At 33.1% G+C, this 14,459-nt stretch overlaps 3 protein-coding genes across 3 annotated transcripts; 2 read left to right on the top strand and 1 right to left on the bottom strand.

Moving 5' to 3' along the window:
• Positions 1 to 7,322: 7,322 nt before the first annotated feature.
• Positions 7,323 to 9,120, top strand: LOC120081918 (ribonuclease 3-like). Its single transcript, XM_039037099.1, has 4 exons — positions 7,323 to 7,444; positions 7,536 to 7,694; positions 7,787 to 7,985; positions 8,745 to 9,120. Exons 1-4 carry the CDS (start codon positions 7,337 to 7,339, stop codon positions 8,966 to 8,968), a joined length of 690 nt encoding a protein of 229 aa, XP_038893027.1. The 5' UTR covers positions 7,323 to 7,336; the 3' UTR covers positions 8,969 to 9,120.
• A 527-nt stretch (positions 9,121 to 9,647) lies between these two features.
• Positions 9,648 to 10,064, bottom strand: LOC120081108 (DNA-directed RNA polymerase subunit beta'-like). The gene has a single exon (XM_039035781.1). It carries the CDS (start codon positions 10,062 to 10,064, stop codon positions 9,648 to 9,650), a length of 417 nt encoding a protein of 138 aa, XP_038891709.1.
• Positions 10,065 to 10,706: 642 nt separating this feature from the next.
• Positions 10,707 to 13,361, top strand: LOC120081936 (pentatricopeptide repeat-containing protein At2g02980, chloroplastic). Its single transcript, XM_039037121.1, has one exon. It carries the CDS (start codon positions 11,183 to 11,185, stop codon positions 12,992 to 12,994), a length of 1,812 nt encoding a protein of 603 aa, XP_038893049.1. The 5' UTR covers positions 10,707 to 11,182; the 3' UTR covers positions 12,995 to 13,361.
• The last annotated feature ends 1,098 nt before the right edge of the window (positions 13,362 to 14,459 follow it).

Genomic DNA, 14,459 nt, shown 5'->3' with positions numbered 1-14,459 from the left:
AATTATTATAAAGTGTTACAAATGATTTGTTCTTGATCATTCATGTGGGGACATGTGAGCGGGGGTATCCTATACAAAGATTTTGTATAAGACTGGACGACGAAATGATTATTATAACACCGTTGCTAAAAGAGACTTACAGTTTACTAGGATAACCATAAGTGATTTGACTTTAATCCTGAGTGAGTTGTGAACTTCTGCTTATAAAGGTGATCCTTTGATTTGTATGGATGAGAGTGATCAGATTCGTCGACTCAATAAGCCTACCATTTCTGGGATTCGTTTGAGTGGGGAGCTGGGAACTCAACTGCATAAGATGGAATTCACTCCTTCTCTTATTAGGGCAAGTAAATGAATTGTCCCCTTAAGGGATGATTCCGGGTCTTAAACAATGGAGGCCCTCACCCTCTCACTAACCAGAGAGGGGTCTAGTTACAGTGGGACTATGACTAATTGCTCATTAGAGGGATCAGTGGTACTTAAGAAGTTAGGTGTAACTACAAGAATAAAACGGTAATTTTGACCCAGTTACACTTCGAGCAATTTGAGGGTCAACGGGTTGTTGATTGGTTATATTCAATAGATATAGAAATATATCTACAATGCAAAGAGTGCAGCTGTCGATCTTTAGTGGAGTGACTAATAGTTAATGAATGTTGATTAATTTGATTAAAGAGTTTAATCAATTAATCTCGTATCATTGAAACTTCAATCTGTAGGTCCATTAGGTTCCCTTGCTAGCTCATTAAGGATAATACAAGACTCAGTTCTTTTTTATCAATTTGAATTGTTCAAATTGAATTAGGGAATTAATTGTATAAGATACAATTAGATAAAGTATATTGATCCATTATAATATAAAGTTAATTTTGTATGAGATATAAAATTATACTTTATTATATGGGAGAAAAATATTTGAATGAGATTCAAATAATAATTTTATGAATAAGATTCATAGGTTAAAATTAATATGAATGAGATTAATATTAAACTATAGGTTATGTGAGAAAGCTCTATTTGAAAATGATTCAAATAATAAATTAAATATATGATATTTAATTTAATTAATCAAATGTTAATTAATTATTGATATATATTAAATGAGATTTAATACATATATTTTCTTAGTTTAATTTTAATTAAATTTTTTTAATTATAAATTAAATTAAATTAAATTTATTTGATAACGCCCAATGGGAGTTATCACGTGTAGTGGAGGGAGTTACACCTGTCTCTTATACACATCTAGATGTGTATAAGAGACAGCCCAATGGGAGTTATCACGTGTAGTGGAGGGAGTTACACCCCCCCCCCTCCCCAAACTCATGCTCTCACACACGAACAAATGAGTTCTTCTTTTTGGCAGAGACTGGGGAAATTTGAGAGAGTGACTCCCTCTTTGAAGTTTTACTCATAATTTTTTCTTTCTCTGCAAAAACTCCTTCTCCCTCACAAAGAATTCTTCTCTACCAAAATCAATTCAGAGCCCACAAATCCGAGACTTGAGATCCTTGAGAATAGCGAGGAAGCCCTAGTGGTATTGTTCAGAGAAGTGTTCGTTGCCGTCTTCGTGACCATTAGAGAAGAGTACGTGAAGAATAATTTTCTACAAGGGTGAGTAGTGTCTTCTTCTCTTCCATCTCCTCTTTAAAGCATACTAATTATGTGAAAGTTTATCCTGTGAAATATTGTTTCTTGTTCTTCTCTATATTTTCATATTTGTTTCGAATTGAAATTAAAATCGTATGACATTCACACGCTTCCGTCGAGAAATCGATTCCATTCATTGTCTCCCTCTCTACGCATGGTTTCTCCCTTTTTTATTTTCCTAAGTGTTCAAGCTCACTCACCCTCATTACTTTCCAAGTATGCGTCCAAGCATAGCTCTTCTATGCATCCCATGTGGTCCTTCTATGCATCCAAGTGTATTGTTACTAAAAGGCATAATTCCTTAGGTAGTTTTCAAATTCGATGAGTTAAACCTACTTATGTGTTATCCAACACTTAGCCAAATCCGTCATCCTAGTCAACCATGCATCTAATAAACTTTTACTATGTGTTCAAGATGTTTTTCTTGCTTTAAGTGATATAACCAAGATCAATCTTTTGAGATCAAGTGATCAAAGTACTCGACCATGTATCCTTATAGTCCCTATGCGTCCAAATTGCCCTACCATGCATCCAACATGTAGTTAACTCTCAACCCTCAAGATTTCAACCCTTGTATCCACTCATATGTCCAACCAAGCTCCCTAGATGCATCCAAGATGGTCTCTTTGACCTAGCATGCATTCAGGTGGCCTTTTCCTTGACCAAAGCATGTGTTCCAATGCTCCAAGAGGTACATTATGGTAATGTATTGCATTGGCTCAAGCTCTCTAGATGAGTATTTCCTTTATCTATAAGGTATGAGTCTAAAACTTCTCGACTATGCTTCCAACCTTAGGATGATGAGTTGAACTTGTCCATGCTCCCAACAAAGATGAAGTCCTACTCCTTTCCTACTAACACTTTGCCAATTTTCCAATTCTTCAATGAACCATGTGTCCAACCCTTATTTTCAACACTTAACCAATTTGACTCCTCCTTCTCTTCACCTCCTAGTCCTAATACATGCCTCACTCCTATAAATTTCTCCTAAGTTCAATGCATAGTTTGAACACCTAATCAAATTTCAACACCAATATACTATGTGTCCCAACTTTACATTGCAACATTTTTCTATCAACAAAATCTTACCTTCCAAAATTCCAACCCACGGCCCAATGAAGTGTTTGTTTAGTGATTCTTAAGCTTAAGTGGAGGAAAAAAGGAAGGAGGTTTACACATCCAACCTACAAATATACATGCAGTTTATACATATATACCACTCAAAATTTTCCTTTGAAAAAAAAAACGTTTTAATTATGAAATTCACCTTTTTTGGAATTTTTTTTTTTAAAATAATGTTTTTTAATATATAATGACAAAAATAGGGTAGGAGTGAAAGTATTGTCAAAAATAGGTTTTTAAATCGTGTACCTGGTACACGATTACACCTTAATCGTGTACCTAGTACACGATTAGCCCTAAATCGTGTACTGGGTACACGAGTTCCTGTCGATCTGGCACGCACAATCTGTCGTGGTAGTCATACAGCATTGACTGAGGTATTTGTGTACCTGGTACATGATTACCTTAAGTCGTGTACCCAATACACGACTTCCTCCTCCATTAAACCGCGTCGCTCCTCTTCTTCTTCCTCATCCGAGCGCTTCTACCTTTTTCGTCCAAAATCATCTTCTGCCTCTTTTTGTTTCATCTTCTCTGTTCAAAATCATCCGAAATCTTCCTCATTTTGCTTCCGTCTTGTGCATCTAAACGTATCATTTTGCCTCCATGTGTTCATCCGTCCAAAATTGTCTGAAATCATCCTCCATTTGTTCGTCCATTCAAAATCGTCTGAACGCTTCTATAGTAAAATTATTTCCCTACGTTGTTTCCAATATATAATCTTCCTTATATATCATTTTGTTTGCATTTGGGCTGAACTTAATGTGTAATTTATGGATCCATGATTTATTTGTTGGGTTGAATCTATAAATATATGTATATATTTGTCTATTTGTTGGGCTGATTTTGTCTTAGAAATTAGATTTTGTTGGGCTATTGTTCTTATGTTTGTATTTGTTGGGCTATTTTTTTTACGATTAATTCGTTGGATGATTATGTATTTGTTGGGTTGAATATAGAAATATATGTATATATTTATAAAAATGAAGATTGGTTCATATATATATTATTTTGTTTGCATTTGGGCTGCATTAAATGTATGATTCATGGATATATTATTTTGTTTTTATTTGGGCTGATTTAAATGTATAGTTTATGGATCTTAGATTTGGGCTGATTTAAATGTATAATATTTAGATCTTATATGTTGAACTTAGAAATTGGATTTTGTTGAGTTGACATATTAACATATTTTTTTGTCAACTATAACATTTGAAAAAATCATATAAATATGTCGATGCGTTCTAAAGATTTAGTTGTTCTTGAACCTGAAAATGATGGAAATGGTGACATTGACATTGAAGTTGATGAATTATTTTGAAACGACGGTAGTGGGGAACATGATCTTTAGTTGGTAGTCGGATATGTTCACCTAAATAGATTGGGAAATTACAACTTGCTATAAAAAAGTATTGTGACAGAGCATTACGAAATTGTTGTAGTGAAATCAAATCAAGATCTTTGGTATGTCAGATGTAAATCATGGAGTGATGGTTGTGCTTGGAGGTTATGGGCATATCGGCATAAAACTCATGGGATGTTCGAAATCACCAAACTTCAAGATGAACACTCATGTTTGTTTTCAGAATTGACACAGGATCATTCATAGCTTGATTCAAATTTTATGAGTATTGAAATTCAAAATTTGATTAGAGCTGATCCTGGAGTACCTGTGGCCCTACTCCAAGAAGCAATTAAAAAATAATATGGCTATAATGTTAATTATAGACGGGTGTGGCAAGCCAAGAGAAAATCGTTATTGTTGTGTTGGGTGATTGGGAGAAATCATATTTAAAGCTTCCATATTGGTTGAGTGCTCTTGTTCATTACAATCCAGAACACGAACAGATTGATTTTTTCTTCCCTCTGATGTGCCCGGTACAACTATTTTTGGACGATTTTTTTGGTCTTTTGGTCCTGCAAAAGAAGGGTTCAAACATTGTAGGCCATTAATCCATATTGATGGAACTCATCTCTACGGAAAGTATAAGAGAAAATTATTGACCGTCTTATTTATTGATGCAAACGGATATATATTTCCCCTTACTTTTGCTATTGTTGAAGGTGAAAATTTGTCCAGTTGGTCATGAATATATTACCCAAAGAGAGGGTATTTGCTTGATTTCTGATAGACATAAGGGCATTCTTGCATCGAATCCATGTGGAATATTTATCCTACTGGCATGGACGACATGATCGTTGTGCACAGGGAGAATTAACAAATGGGCCAACTGTATCAGACGACTATTTTTCCTGGTACAATTCAATCACGAGGCGATTTATCACACCTGACGGCGTTTACTATTACTGCATGGTAAGAGATTTAAAATCAGACATTTTCCATATATATGATATGAATATTGTTTAATATTTTTTTTTTATTGTACAGAATAATTTTATCAGCGATGTTCAACAATATTCAGTGCAGAATAACTTACCAGACTTGGGTTCAATGTGTCAGCAAACATTGGTCAGCGTAGAAGGTATTATTCAACAAACAAGCCGACTCAATGTTGCTGACACCGATCAAAGACTGTCTCTTATACACATCTAGATGTGTATAAGAGACAGGTCGTAGACGAAGCGACAATAGGGTGAACCTAATTTAGAGGGACACAAAGACAACTCCATGAGGGGTAAGGGCCAAGGGGGTCGTTTTTAAATTTCATGTAAACTTTCATTTTCAAATTATAAATTAAAGAACTAATTGTAAATATTCTTTAATATCATGACTTTTTTTTTAATATGAGTGCAAGATAATTATATTTTTATTGTAGATTAAATATATAATTAAATTTAATAATGAAGAAATTTGTGGACCCATTCCTAAAGTCTTAATATTATTGTACATCTCCAATTAAAAAAAATAGTCAACACACTTAAAAAAAAGAAAAGAAAAAAAAAAAAAGCAAATCTTGGACCGGGTCCACGAATTTGCATCTGACCGATCAACTAGTCAACCGACGTGGTGCTGACTGGATTAAACGGTGGTACACGAGTCTGCCACATGGCAATCGTGTACCCCGTACATGATTTCACTACTCCAATTTTGTCAATAGTTTCGCCAAACACGTATTCTTAGAAAAAGTTTCCATCTTACCTATTTTTGTCATTATATATTAAAAAATATTATTTTAAAAAATCCTTTTTTTATCATAACTAAAACATGTCCAATAAAAATAAATAGATGAGGTAAGCAAAAATTAGAGGAACTCCTTTATTATTAGTTTAAAGTTCGGAGTAGGTGGCCAACCTTTGTAAGATTGACTTGCACGAACATACCAAATTCCACGTTTAAGATAAGAACTATGCTCTAAACCAACTATTTATTCAAATTTTACTTTTAACTACGACAATACGACGAAAGTACTTAAAAATAAACATAGTTCGGTATTGTTAAAATGAACCTGATTTAATCGACATCTAGTATGTGTTAATAAGTAAAAGGTTGTTTATCATTCGAATTTTCTCATCTCATATTGTACTATAAAAACCAATGTATTAAAAAACAAAATATAAAATATTTCTTATAGATCATTAATTATAGATCTGAATCAATTTATATCTATAAACTTTGAGAATTGTGTCACTAAAAGTTTCAAACTATTTTAGCCCTCATTTTTTATAAGAAAATTAATTTAGATCTCTAGATCATAATTTCCACACTTGCATAACTAGATTTCTTTAATTGTATATATTAATTTGATATTATAGTGAAATACTGGAATTAAATAGAGTAGTAAAAGCTTTTCATTGATACAAGTTTTTTAGCTTCTCTGTTTTTCCTCTACTTATATTTAGGGAAGAAACGACAGATACTATTTTTCTTATTATTTTGAAGGTTTTATTCTAATGGAATTTAATTTAAAAAATAGTTATAAAACACTAATAAAATGCATACATTAAGGTTTTAACAAATACAGCTCCAAAATCTAATAATATAAATTGTTTTATTAAATAATTAATTTATTTCCCAAGTGCATAAAAAAATTATTAAAGGACACACCACCGCACAAGGTGGTCTTATACTAATAAAGTCTCTTCAAATTTTTGATTGGTTTTTTTAATTAAAAAAATAACCCATTAATTTATCTGGTCTCAGAATGAAGTATTGGAGTTAGAGATATATAATGCGCCAGATGCTAATTTAAATAAATGAGCTATTTTGAAATAGATTTGAATATTTGACCACTACTCAAATATAACGTATATTTTAAACATTTTTTTATCAAAAATATTGGAATAGAATGAATTTTTTTAAAAACATTTTTTTATAATCAATCCAAACGAGTTCTTAAATGAAATAGTTTTACACGTCGTCCATTCACAATGTTTGTCACAACTTAAAGATTAATGCAAGGAAGTGATCTAAAATTTCAAACAATAATATATAGAGAAGACGGAGATTTAAAGAATTAAAAAACCATAACTTGACGCAATCGATCATAATATGTTGTCGTATAAGCACAAAAAAGGCATATTTTAACCAATTTTATCACCCATCTTTTTGGCCTATAAAAAGTTGGATATTATTATCATTCCTTGAAACTCAAACAAAACAAACATGAAACCCAACTACTCAATCTTCATATTCAAGCTTCTCCTCTTGCAATATCTATCATCCCAGCTTTGTCTTTCTCAGGATTTCGATTTCTTCTACTTTGTTCAGCAGGTCAGTTAAATTAAATTCTATCTTTATAATTATTTTTCTTCTGTGAATTAATGAAAAAAATAATTTAATTAATTACTATGTATTTTTGTAGTGGCCGGGAGCATATTGCGATACAAAGCAACAACGGTGTTGCTATCCTAAAACAGGAAGGCCTGCTGCAGATTTTGGTATTCATGGCCTTTGGCCTAATTACAAAGATGGAAGCTACCCGTCCAACTGCGATCACAATAGCGTTTTCGACCGAACCCAGGTAATGTAATCGAATTAATTAGCACAAGATCCAACGAGTGAGTATATAGTATGATTATGGACTATATAGTGATAATTTATCCATGTTATTAGATTTCAGATGTATTAAGCAGCATGGAAAAGCATTGGCCATCATTGAGTTGTCCAAGCAGCAATGGGTTAAGATTTTGGTCACACGAATGGGAGAAGCATGGCACGTGCTCTGAGTCCGAACTAGACCAGAGAGAATATTTTGAAGCAGCTGTTAAACTCAAGGAGAAGGCCAATCTCCTCAAACTCCTTAATAATGCGGGTACGATTTGATGATTAAATTTACCATAGCTTTCGAGTCAATTGTGTTTAGTGATTTAAATAGTATTTTAGAGTTTTTTTTTTCTCATTTCCTCTCATTAAAAATTTGGATGGAGGCAGCCCAGACAGTACCCAATCAACATCTACCACATAACAATTTTTGTTTTAAAAATTTGATTTTTTTTTTCTTTCCACTATGTATGAAAAATGGCTGCCCTTAGCTTTATAGTCATCCATTAGTTTTTAAGTTTTTAAGGTGGCAAAGAATAGAAATTCTCTTAAAGGAATGACAAAATCATAAAAATATGTTGGCGTGGGATTCTGTTCAAGATCATTCCAAAACAAAATCTCAATATCGGTGTGATGCTTGTCCCAACAGACTCTGATATTTAAGTTGGTATCGAATCGAGTAAGGGATCTTGCATACCTCTTTGTGGTTTGGGGTGTTTCCTTATATATAACCTTGATCGTTCTTGACAAATTTGCCCAAATATTTGTATATGGACTTTGATTGTGTCAATTGGGAGGTCAGTCGTCGGATCTCATTTGGGGGTTGAGTCGTCTCTTACCTCGACTATCAAGTCCTAGAACAACTCTTTTTCCCTTTTGACACTTGAACCTGTCAAATCTCGTGGGTTGCAACGAATGGAATTTGTACCTACCTCAACTATTACAAAACATATTTTAATTTTTTGTTCACATGAAAACTCTACAAATTTTAACATAACATTTTGACTTAACCATGTCAATTAAATTGCAGGAATTGAAGCAAATGATGAGTTTTACAGTTTGGAGAGCGTAAGAAATGCCATAGAAGAAGGGATTGGGTTTACTCCTGGGATTCAATGTAATAAAAATTCAGCTGGCAATGCTCAACTTTACCAAATTTATTTATGTGTTGATACTTCTGGTTCTCAGTTCATCAAATGTCCAATTCTTCCCAAGCCAAAATGTCCTTCCACTATCCAATTCCCCAAGTTTTAATTTAATCGCTTTAATTCATTTCTAGCTACATTAATTTTACATTTTTTTTTAATTCCCTTGTAATTTCATTCGCTAATTATCCCTTATGTTTAGCTTTATGGATTATAACCAGCAATCATTTGCTTGCTAATAAAATTAATCACTTTGATTCATGTTTCTTCCCCCTTCTCCTAAACTATTTCAATGTACACATCTTCTCCTCATTATTTTACTTTTATCCTTTTATGTTCATTAAAACTTAGTTTCAACAACATTTCTGCCTCGGTATTTCAATCTTCAGTTTTCAAATTTACCAAATAACAAATAAAAAATTTATTTTAAATGATAAAACGGTTGAAAATATTTACAAATACTAGCAAAATATTACCTTCTATTTGCTTATTGTGATAGAATATTATTTGTGTCTATCATCATATAGACACACATACTAAATCTATCGTAGTCTATCACAGTCTTTTACATATGGACCGTGAAATTTTACTACATTTATATATTTTTTTGTTCGCTTTCCTATATTTGAAAACAACCATAATAAATAAACAAAACATAATTCTATTGATTGCATATGTAACCTACGAGAATAATTTGTAAATATGATAATTTTGTAAATTTAAAATTAATAGGTTTTTAAGATATAAATTTGAATTTTGTGCTCAATAGAATTTTTAATTTTTAATTTCTAGTAGTAGTCGTCGTCGTAGTAGTCGTAGTAGTAGTAGTAGTAGTAGTGATTGTAGTAGTGGTGGTCGTGGTAGTCGTAGTCGTGGTGGTGGTAGTCGTAGTAGTCGTAGTCGTAGTCGTAGTAGTGGTAGTTGTAGTAGTCGTAGTGGTAGTCGTAGTAGTCGCAGTAGTAGTCGTAGTGGTAGTCGTAGTAGTCGCAGTAGTAGTCGTAGTGGTAGTCGTAGTAGTCGCAGTAGTAGTGGTCATAGTAGTCGCTGTGGTCGTAGTGGTCGTCGTCGTGACTAATAGTGGTAGTAGTAGTAGTGGTAGTAGTAGTAGTAACAGTCGTAGTAGTCGTATTGGTAGTGGTAGTAGTGGTAGTGGTAGTGGTAGTAGTAGTAATGGTAGTGGTAGTGGTAGTAGTAGTGGTAGTCATAGTCGTAGTAGTCGTAGTAGTAATTATTAATAAATAAATAAATAAAAAGAAAAATAATATTTTTTTATCCATAGGTTTTGGATTTAGTTTCTAATTGGTTGTTTCAAAATGTTATATATTTAATTCTTAAGTTGTGAGTTTGAGATCAATTTAGTCCCTAAGTCTAAAAATGATTTTACCCTCGAGATTTGAGTCTTATTTCAATTTGGTTCATTGGTTTTAAGATTTTACATTTTTAATTTCAGTTTTTCATTAAATACTCAATTCCAATTATTGACGTCAATATCTCTTAATTAATTTAAAATAATTATCTAGTGAAATTTTAACGCAATGAAAATTAGTGAAACATAATTATTTATAATTATATTAATTATTTTAAATTTTTTAACATAGTAAAAATATTTAATGAAAATTCGAGATTAAAAGTAAAAATTTTGAAATCTAAAGATCAAATTAAATCAGACTCAAATATATAAGATAAAATTATAATATTTTAAAATTTAAAGACTAAATTAAAATTAAGGATTAAATGAAGAATATTTTGTAACTATAGATGAAATAGAAGAAATAGAAACTAAATGTAAAATGTAAAAACGTATTTTTCAAAGAAAAAGGGAAAAGAAAAGAAAAGAAAAGAAAACGTTAGTCTAAACCGTCTATCCAGAAAAAGGCACGCCAAAGAGTGAAATTTGCGAAAGGAAATTTTGCTTGGTTCTTGAAGATGGGGGTTTCGCCAACAATTTGTGGCGGTAAAATACGCAACCAAATTTTCCGGTAAGAGTGGTCGCTCTTCTTTTCTTCCCTTCCTCAACAGACAATCCCTTTGGAATTTTCAAGGTGAAAAAATTTCTCTCTCTGACCTTGCTTGAATCATTATCTTCTTCACTGAAGCTTCATCCGGCTCTCGTTTCTACTACTTTTATTACTCTGGAACGCCGTCTTTTCCTTAACTTATTTCATTTTGGATATGCTTCCTCACTTCCATGGCCGGAATTTTTTTCAAGTTGTTTAGAAGTTGAGATAATTTACATTCCTAGTTGTACCTGTGCTCTTTTTTTCGCATTCTTGTTCTCTGCAACCCACTGTATCTTGTAAGAGTTTAATTATTAAGTATTGAAATGACTGTCTCCTGTATTCCAACTTGCCAATTCACTCTCACGAAACCAAGCTCCACCTTTTCCAATAATGAATTCATAAATCAACCCCACCCTCTTTCTCTTTTGTCCAAATGTACATCTCTCAGGGAGCTCAAGCAAATTCAAGCCTATACCATCAAAACCAATCTTCAGAATGACGTCTCTGTTCTCACCAAGCTCATTAATATCTGCACACGCAACCCCACAACTTCGTCCATGGACTATGCCCACCATCTGTTCGATCAAATTTCTGACAAGGATATTGTCCTCTTTAACATAATGGCACGTGGTTATGCTCGCTCTAACTCTCCAAATCTTGCTTTTTCTCTTTTTGCTAAAGTCCTTTCCTCTGGCCTTCTTCCTGATGACTACACATTCTCGTCCCTTCTCAAGGCGTGTGCGAGTTCTAAGGCCTTCAAACAAGGTATGGAGTTGCATTGTTTTGCTATTAAACTTGGACTGAATCATAATATTTACATATGCCCAACCCTCATAAATATGTATGCGGAGTGCAATGACATGAATGCTGCGCGTGGAGTGTTTGATGAAATAGAGCAGCCATGTATTGTTAGCTATAATGCAATTATCACGGGTTATGCTCGAAGTAGTCAGCCTAATGAGGCATTGTCTTTGTTTAGAGAATTGCAAGCGAGTCATCTTGAGCCTACTGATGTTACTATGCTTAGTATAATTATGTCATGTGCTCTGTTGGGAGCACTAGACCTGGGAAGGTGGATTCATGAATATGTTAAGAAGAAAGGGTTTGATAAATATGTGAAGGTGAACACTGCACTTATAGATATGTTTGCGAAATGTGGAAGTCTAGCTGATGCTATTTCTATCTTTGAGGGCATGCGTGTGAGAGATACACAAGCTTGGTCTGCAATGATAGTTGCATTTGCAACTCATGGGGATGGTTTGAAAGCTATCTCAATGTTTGAAGAGATGAAGAGGACAGGAGTTCGACCCGATGAGATCACTTTTTTGGGGCTTTTGTATGCTTGTAGTCATGCTGGGCTCGTAGAACAAGGTAGAGAGTATTTCTATAACATGTCTAAAAACTATGGAATAACTCCAGGGATCAAGCATTATGGGTGTATGGTGGATTTGCTTGGTCGAACAGGTCGTTTAGATGAGGCTTATAACTTCATAGATGAATTGGAAATTAAGCCCACGCCTGTACTCTGGCGCACCTTGTTATCTGCTTGCAGCACCCATGGTAATGTGGACATGGCAAAGCGGGTTACCGAAAGAATTTTTGAATTAGATGACTCCCATGGAGGGGATTATGTTATATTATCGAACTTGTGTGCTAGAGTAGGAAGATGGGAAGATGTGAATCATTTGAGGAAATTGATGAAAGATAGAGGGGTGGTGAAGGTTCCTGGGTGTAGTTCTGTAGAGGTAAACAATGTAGTACATGAGTTCTTCTCTGGAGATGGAGTTCACTGCATTTCAGTAGAGTTGCGCCGAGCACTTGACGAGTTAATCAAAGAAATAAAGTTGGTGGGATATGTTCCTGATACATCTTTAGTATATCATGCTGATATGGAAGAGGAAGGGAAAGAACTTGTCCTGAGATATCACAGTGAAAAATTGGCCATGGCTTTCGGGCTCCTAAATACACCTCCCGGTACAACGATAAGGGTAGTCAAGAATCTCCGTATTTGTGGAGATTGCCATAATGCTGCAAAGCTTATATCTTTAATTTTTGGGAGGCAAATCATTATTAGGGACGTTCAACGATTCCATCGATTTGAAAATGGGAAATGCTCCTGTAGTGATTTCTGGTAATAGAATATGTTGGAGTCACATGCCATTCTTACCGTTAATGTTTCTTTCCTGAAATGGCGATGGTTTGGGTTTCATTTAGTATAACTTCATGGGGGACCTTCATATTTTTATAGCAACCAGGGAATTCAGAGAAGATTGGTTTGAAGATTGGACCTCCCCATTTATTTAATTTGGAATTCATGTAGTATAACTTCATGGGGGCCTTTATGTTTTGTATAGCAACCAAGGAACTCAGAGCAAGATTGATTTGAATGTTGGACCTCTCCATATATTTTTTTCATATATTTACCAGTGTAGCATTGATCATTACATGTAATGGATCAAATTTAAGTATATAACCATTGGATGAACATATTTTGTTTGACAACCTGAACTGACATGTACTATTTTTTTTTAAGTTGGAGGTTAAAATCTTCATACCCCATATTAACCATTGGATGAAAATTTTTCTACGTCATCAATTGACTGATTTAGAAATAACATACCATCAACTGACTTGTTTCCTATACTTCCTTTGACAGTCGACCATGGATTTTGGTTGCTATCTATGGCCAAGTCATTATTCTCCTTCTAATTACAATCAGACCACAGAAGTTGAATGGTGAACTTTACCATCTATTACCATTCCTTATTTACTGCAGTAGCTAAGTTCTAGAAGCAGTACAGAAGATTAAACATTGGAGACTCATAAAGTTTGTTCCAAATTTCCAATTATGACTGTTTTTAATTTAATGTGTTACCTATATTTAGCGTGGACTGCTCTCTAGAGCATTGTCAATGTCTTTCCATGTACTAATTTTTTAATTGTTTCTTTAATAAATTATTTATCATGAATTTTGCATGTCCTTGTGAGTCGTGAAAATTTTAATATTTATTTGATACTCGAGATTGAAAATATCAATGTGGATGGAAATATTGAGGTCCTAATTTTATGGGAATATTAATGTAAATATTGATATCCATGGAAATTTTTGAAAACTATATAAAAATTTATGGAAATTGTTATGATTAGATAATGAAACTTTGATTGTGGTTGAATTAAACTATAATTGACCATTTTAATCATCATTTCTATCAAGTAAGATAACGTTTAGATGTATATTGTAAAGTATATGTGTAAATATCGATACAAGAGCATAAATTTAAAAAAGAAATAGTTACAAAATAATATCGAATATTGATAATTAATTACAAAATTAAAGAAATTGAAATATTTGCATACAAAATAATTGTAAATTGTTTATGAAAATGAGGTGGATATAAAAATGAAAAATCATGACATTAAACTTATATAAGAGGGATTCAAAAAAACATAACATTAAACATAACACAACATAATGAAAAAAAGAAAAATAAAACTCTACATAAAATTTTACAAGTAGATAGAGCATGAGAGAAGATAAAGTGAGAATTCAATGAAAAAGATTTGAATGAAGTTAAAAATAAATATATGGTATTTGTCTCT

Source organism: Benincasa hispida, chromosome 7, assembly GCF_009727055.1.
Source record: "Benincasa hispida cultivar B227 chromosome 7, ASM972705v1, whole genome shotgun sequence".
Lineage (NCBI taxonomy): Eukaryota > Viridiplantae > Streptophyta > Magnoliopsida > Cucurbitales > Cucurbitaceae > Benincasa > Benincasa hispida.
This window is presented reverse-complemented; position numbering and strand designations above follow the sequence as displayed.

Bases quoted from the DNA above. Each gene is read 5' to 3' on its own strand.
- LOC120081918 (XM_039037099.1), top strand. From the start codon at position 7,337: ATGAAACCCAACTACTCAATCTTCATATTCAAGCTTCTCCTCTTGCAA. The intron at 7,445-7,535 runs GTCAGTTAAATT...GTATTTTTGTAG, and splicing joins TCTTCTACTTTGTTCAGCAG to TGGCCGGGAGCATATTGCGA. The intron at 7,695-7,786 runs GTAATGTAATCG...CCATGTTATTAG, and splicing joins GCGTTTTCGACCGAACCCAG to ATTTCAGATGTATTAAGCAG.
- LOC120081108 (XM_039035781.1), bottom strand. From the start codon at position 10,064: ATGACTACCACTACTACTACCACTACCACTACCATTACTACTACTACC.
- LOC120081936 (XM_039037121.1), top strand. From the start codon at position 11,183: ATGACTGTCTCCTGTATTCCAACTTGCCAATTCACTCTCACGAAACCA.